At 50.1% G+C, this 6,749-nt stretch overlaps 1 protein-coding gene across 1 annotated transcript; it reads right to left on the bottom strand.

Annotated features, from left to right (window-relative positions):
* Window positions 1–590: 590 nt before the first annotated feature.
* On the bottom strand, window positions 591–1,545 carry LOC105099394 (putative olfactory receptor 1F12P). The gene is given in 2 exon segments (XM_010992223.3): window positions 591–1,049; window positions 1,051–1,545. Coding segments are annotated over 2 exon segments (954 nt in total).
* Between the last annotated feature and the right edge of the window lie 5,204 nt (window positions 1,546–6,749).

Raw genomic sequence — 6,749 nt, 5'->3', positions numbered from 1 at the left:
AGCTGAGACACTCAACTCTACACGTTCGTGACACAAGCAGAGCTGTGGAACTCACCAGGCAGGACTCAAGGCCAAGAGTGGCACACTTTCCAGGAGGACTGTCAAGCCTGTCTCCAAAGCTAGGTTCAACCCAGGGTGTGGAGATGGCGGCTGAGGAAGTGGGGGTGCAGCAGAGGAGTTTGGAAGTTGAGATGCTTGAGGGTTAGGATTTGAGGAACTGTGGGGTGTGCGGGGGTTCTTAGAGGGCACCGACCTTTTTGGCACAGGCTGTCAACACAGGTCACAGATTCCTGTGAGTTTACCTTTTCCACATGTACCCGCCCCAGAGGCCTGCAGAGAAAGCTAATTTACGTTCATTTATGTATTTCTGTCTTCACGGGAGAGTTTATCCCCTTCCTGGTGGTCTGCGCAGTCTGTGTAGGGGCCAAGAAGCTTTGGACTTGCAAATTACTTACAAAGCAATGAGAGGATTCCCTGCCCCTGGTGGCAACTGAGGACAACAGGGTCTGTGTTCTACCCTCTGCATGTGGAGCCTGTCCCTGGGGTTCATCCCCTTCCCAGGGCAAAGGTCCTGAGGGGAAGCTCTGCTGTCACAGCCCATGGGGTGGAGCCTTCACGCTGACTAGTTTCCTTAGAGCTCCCTTCATGTCCTGGTTCCTCAGGCAGTAGATAAAGGGGTTCAGCATGGGGGTGACCACCATATACATCACTGACGCCAGTGAATCCTTGTCAGCTGAGTGGGAGGATGAGGGACTCAAGTAGACCCCTGTGATGGTCCCATAGAAGAAGATGACTGCCGTGAGGTGGGAGCCACAGGTGGAAAAGGCCTTTTGTTTGCCCCGGGCTGATGGGAACTTGAGCACAGCAGACACGATGTGGACGTAGGAGATGAGAATGCCAAGGAAGGGGATGAAGACGATCAGGCCCCCCACCAGCAGAATCATGAGTTGGTTGAGTTGGGTTTTGGAGCAGGAGAGCTGGAGCAGGGGAACGAGGTCGCAAAAGAAGTAAGAGATGACGTTGCTGGCACAGAACTCCAGCCAACTCCAGCCGAGCCATGAGGAGGGTGTGCAGCAGGGAGTGGGAGCTGGCGATGAGCCAGGAGCTCCCCAGCATCAGGGCACAGATCCACAGACTCATCACAGTGGAGTAGCGCAGCGGGTGGCAGATAGCCACGTAGCGGTCATAAGCCATGGCCGTCAGGAGGAAGCTGTCCATGTTGGCAAGCAAAATGCAGAAGTAGATCTGGGCTAGGCAGCCACCATAGGAAATGGACTGAGTCTTTGTCTGGATGTTCACGAGCATCTTGGGGACTGTGGCAGAGATGAAGCAGAAATCCACCAGGGAGAGGCTGCTGAGGAGGAAGTACATGGGTGTGTGGGGGTGCGAGTCTGAGCCAACGGCCAGGAAGATGAGCAAGTTCCCTGCTGCCCCGACCGGGTACATGGCAAGGAAGAGCCCAAAGATCAGCTCCCGCCTCTCGGGCCGGCTGGAGAGCCCTAGGAGGAGGAACTCAGAGGCGCTTGCGTGGTTTCCCGTCTCCATGGTCAACTGGTCCTGCTGGGAGATCCAGGCCAGGCTCAGGCCTTAGAGACGGGGGAGGTGCCCACGCCCCTCTCCTTCCCTCATACGACCCCTCAACTCACATTTGGCCACATCTCTGTGTTCATTTGCAAGAGAAGGCTCTCTGCCTGTCAAAGGGAATACTTCAACCAAGGAGTCTTATGGCCCCAGCAGATCCCAAAGCCAGGGATTTAATTAGTTTTGCCACCGAAATGCTCCTGGTCCTGAGCCCCACGAAGCTCCATGTGCCACCTCTCCAAGGAGAATACTTGTGATGTATGGCCAGGTACTCAGTGGCGGTGACAACAAGAGAGGGGTGCTTAGGGTGTCTTACCCCAGATATTTCCCTCATACTCTCATTCTTTGTCATGATGTCTCGATATTAAGTAAAGCGCTATAGGAACGTAGCTTCCTCCTACGCCCAGTAAGATTGCCACCCAAAGGCCCTTTCTATTCAGAATTCTGGAACCACAGTGGCACACACATTGAACCAGAGGGTAATACTGGTAAACATCCTCCTTCCCCGTCAATATTTTATCTCCCCTTGTTCTTACACCCACATAGAGCCCGAGGCTCAGGGTGTTCAGGTTCATACTTCTCACCAGCTCTGGGCTGCCTTGGTCCGGGTGACGCTGTGGGAAGCCGGAGGCCAGAGCAAGCCTGCGCAGGGAGCCTGCTGACTGGACGGCCCAGCCAGCCCTTCTGTCTGGCCTTACCCAGGAAGGGCCTGGCCTCTGGTGGGTAAGAGTCGCCCCTGCAGAGAACAAAGAGAAACTACAGGTGCAACGTTGCCCAAAGTAACACGGCGGGTAGCAGGGCGCCACAGGGACCCCTCTGAGTTGGAGTTCATAATAGTTCAGTGTGAGCTCAGCTGAAGTTTCATTAGATATAATATAAATTACTTTTCACTGCCTCACAAGGCACAGTTAGTTGGGATTTGGGTCCTATAGGATGTAGATTATTAAGAGGGAAGAGGGGAAAAGGAGGAACTGGAGTTACTGTGCTGGTCTGTCCTCACCCGACCCGTCTGAGGTTAGCTTTAGCTCCCAGGCACCATCTTTCTAAACCCAACAAGCTGGAGTTCGCACCGTTGGCCACTTCCTCCTTCTTGGAGCCTGATCTTCACTTGGTTTCGAAGCACAGTTCTGTGTTGGCACCTCCCTGCCTCACGGGTCACTCGCTCCTGGTGTCCCCTGCTCGTTCCTCCTCTTCTGCCCTCCAGCTGTTGGGGTGCCCAGCAACTCCTCAAGCCCCGTCTTTCTCTGTCTGCACTCATTCTATACATGATCTCATTAGTCCCAAAGCTTTAAATACCAGCCAAATTTCTATCTCCTGTTTGGGATTTTCCCCTTGAACTTCAAACTCCTTTGTTTGTTTTATGAAGGGGAGGTAGTTAGGTTTACTTATTTATTTGTATTTGGAGGAGGTCCTGGGGACTGAACCCAGGACCTTGTGCATGCATGAGCTCTACCACTTGAGCTATACCCTTCCCACCGAACTTCTTTATGTCTAACCGCCTACTCCCCATATCCATTTAGATCTCACAGGCATCTCTGACCTAACTTATCTAAAACCACGTCGCTGATCTCCTCCTCTTCAAACTTGCTATTTCCTCAGTCATCCCATCTTGTTCTTCCAATTGCTCGAGCCAAGACCTTAGCACCAGTCTTAAATCCTCTTTCTTTTTTCTGTCCTCATTCCAGTACTTTGGCAAAGCCTGCCATCTCTGCCTTCGAAATATAACCAGAAGGGGACCACTTTCTCTCTGTAGCCACTGCTGCCTTCTTAGCCCCCAGACCATTTTTTTCCATCCAGAGCATTACAGTAGTCTCTTAACGGGGCTCCCTGTTTCTGTCCACACCCGACCCTCAATAGTCTGTTTCTACACAGCAACCAGAGTGAATGTTAAGAAATGTAAGTCAGATCGTGTTACTTCTCTGCTCAAAATCCTCCAGTGGCTTCCTGCCTCTCTCTGAACAAAGCCCAAAGTCCTTTCCAAATCCTGCAGGGCTGTGCCTGACCCGGGCCTCCCCCGTCCCTCTCCCTGATCTCACCTCCTTCTGTTGCCCCTCACTTTTGGTAGGCCGGCCACAGTGGCCTCCTCACCACGCCTGAGAGCAGGAACTTTATTTTTATTTACTGCGATATTTCTAGTTTCTCCAACATTCCTGGACTACAGGAGACATGCCGTGTTGTTGAACGAATGGGGATCTCTTCTTAATGTGCCCCTTCGTGACCTCGTGCCTTTGAGACGGTGTGACCTCACAGATGGTCCTCCTTCGCCTCATATCAACCTAGTGCCTCCTAAATGCCAATCATTTTTGTGTATCACCTGTATTTTTGTTTCCTTAGTACCGCTGTTTAACTCACTAAACTTGTGAGTCGAAATTCATTTATTAGAAAAGGAAGTTTGTACATCATGTTAACACTAGAAGGCAATGCCGCTTGGTGAGTTTTAAGCTAGAGACCATTACCTGCAGAGTTCTGAGCCTGAAACCCACTTTTTCTTGATTAAAAAAGATGAATGGAAAGTTGTAGCGAGGAGTTAGGGAAGTAATGCCCGTCTGAGTATTTCTCTGAGAGGGCGTCCGAAGGGGTGGGAGAGAACTCAAGAGGGAACCGCTGTCTTGCCACGCTGTTTGGTGCTATTTGTCTCCGTCTCTGTAAACCCCCTAGTGCCAACTTTCGGCTCCCTGTAGGCGCGGGCTGCGCACTGCGGGAAACACTGCACTAACCCATCTGTACCTGGACTTGGACACCTGTCTGTGCGGGCGGATTCCTGTTCCTGATCCTTGGGCAGCCAGCACGCAGATCGACTTTGTTTTCTTGCTTCAGTGGCAATTCTTCATCTCTCTCTGGTGACCTCCGCAGCTCTGGGGTTTGTGTTGGCCTGAATGCTGTACCTATTCTGTGAAAGCCCCAGGGATTCTGTACTCTGCTTTCTTCTCTGGAAAGTGATGGGGTTGGATTCCTAGGTGGTTTCCAAGGACTGGGTCTCCAGTTGAGAAGTGGAGAAGGAGATGTCTTGGGGCTTATGCATTTTGGGGCACTGACAGGGGAGTGTGTCCTCTTGTCCCCACATTGGCACTGACCTGTCCAGTTGTTCTGATTTCTGCCAGCCCCACTCGAGGAACCTGCCTGCTCCTGACTTGCTCCTCTTCTCCTAAGGCAGGGCAGACAGCTCACAAGCAGCCTAGAGCCTCAGACACAACCCTGGGCCCATTGGAAAGCAGGGTGAGGAACACGTCCGTGCCTGGAAGGCAGGGCGAGCAAGAAGGCTGAGAGAGCAGGGCTCCGTCCCCTGACTCTTGAGCCTTGGAGAGGTGTGTGGGCCTCACACTCAGGTTATCTTCAGAGCTACTCCTAGCCTCTAGGGAGCAGTACCCAATGGGCACTGTTAAAAATAAATATGTAGTAACTACCTTGGGTCTGGCCAGCCTCAGTTCTCCTGGGCTCTGCAGCATCTCCTTAGGGTTTTTCTACTGGAAAGTTTTTGCTTTCAGTCGTTTAATTTGTCACTTTTGTCTACAGGGAAAAATCTTAGTATTTTCTTACTGTATGCCTTCTGTCCAGGGAATTCATCTTGTTTATTCGCTCAGATCAGAACTCCAGTGTTCATGCTGATGGCCATTTCATTTCAGCTCAAGGAACTCTCTTTACTGTTTCTTCTAAGACAGGTCTAGTGGTGATGAAGTCCCTCAGCTTTTGTTCATTTGTGAAAGTCTTTACTTCTCCTTCATTTCTGAGTAACAGCTTTGCCCATTAAAGTATCCTTGGTTGACAATTTTTTTTTCTTTCAGCACTTTGTAGATATCACCCTGCTCTCTCTTGGCCTGCAAGATTCTGCTGAGAAAGCCACTGAGATGGGAGTCCCCTTGTATGATATGAACTTCTTTTCTCTAACTTCTTTTAAAATTCTCTTTGTTTTGTTGATAGTTTTATTGTAATTATAACGTGTCTTGTTGAAGTTGTCTTTGAGTTGAGTCTGTTGGGGACCTATAAGCTTCACGTACCTGGATACCTGTATCTTTCCCCAGATTAGGGAAATTTTCAGCCATTATTTCTTTAAATAAGTTTTCTATCCCTTCTCTCTCTTCTTCTGAGACTCCCATTATGCAAATATGGTTTTGTTTGATGGTGTCTCATAAGTCACATAGGCTTTCTTTACTCTTTTTCACTCTTTTCTTTTTTCTCCTCTGATAGGATAATTTCAAATGATCTGTCTTTGACTTTACATGTTCTTTCTTCTGTTTGATCAAGTCTGATATGATGCTCTCTGTTTCATTTTTCATTTCATTCACTGTATTCTTCATCTCCAGAATTTCTGTTGGTTCTCTTTTTTTGAATTATCCCTGTTGAACTTCTTGCTTTGCTCACATATTTGTTCCTTGATTTTTATTGAGCTGTCTGTCTGTGCTCTCTTGCAGCTTGCTGAGAACTGTCTATTCTTTGTCTAGCTATTCAAAGACATCTATTTCTTTTGGGTCAGTTGCTGGAAAATGATTGTGTTCCTTTGTTGCTATCATGCTTCCTTGGTTTTTTGTATTTCTTGTAGCCTTGCACTGGTGTCTGTTCCTTTGATGGAACAGTCCCCTCTTCCAGACTTTACAGACTGGTTTTGGTGGGGCAATACTTTCACCTGTGGGTGGGTGTAAGGGTGCTTACTGAGTGGGTTGTGGCAGCTCCAGGGAAGGCTCAGGGGCATAGTCTTTGTGTGTCTCCATCAGCTGAGGTCAGTGTTGGCGAAGACTGCAGGGGTTCTCAATGGGCAGGGCTGGGGATGTCTGCAGCGGCTGTTGAGTGTTCAGCGGTGAAGGCTACTGGGAACTTCCTGATCATTTTTTCTCCCATGGGGGATATTGTGGCTGAGGAGATTCCTTTTAGGACCATGTCCAGCTTGTGGATGCCCTTGTGGTGGTGGCAGCACTGATGTCTGATGTGCCTGCAGGTCTGATGGCCATGAAGTCAGGGACTGAAATGTGGGCGCAGGCAGAGCAGCCATGGCTTTGGGGTGTGGGGCATGCACAAGATTAAGGAGGGCTGGGAGCCCTGCCCCTAGGGTGGTGCAGCAGCAACTCCGTCTGAGGTGGGGGGGGGTGTTGGGCAGTGTCTCCCTCTTCAAGGAGTCTGCAGTGGCAATGGCTGGTAGTTACCTCAAGGGCAAAAGCTGCCTGTGTCCTCTGCAA

The sequence above is a fragment of the Camelus dromedarius genome, chromosome 24, assembly GCF_036321535.1.
Source record: "Camelus dromedarius isolate mCamDro1 chromosome 24, mCamDro1.pat, whole genome shotgun sequence".
Classification (NCBI taxonomy): domain Eukaryota; kingdom Metazoa; phylum Chordata; class Mammalia; order Artiodactyla; family Camelidae; genus Camelus; species Camelus dromedarius.
The sequence above is the reverse complement of the archived record's forward strand: the minus strand, read 5'-3'. Positions and strand labels throughout refer to the sequence as shown.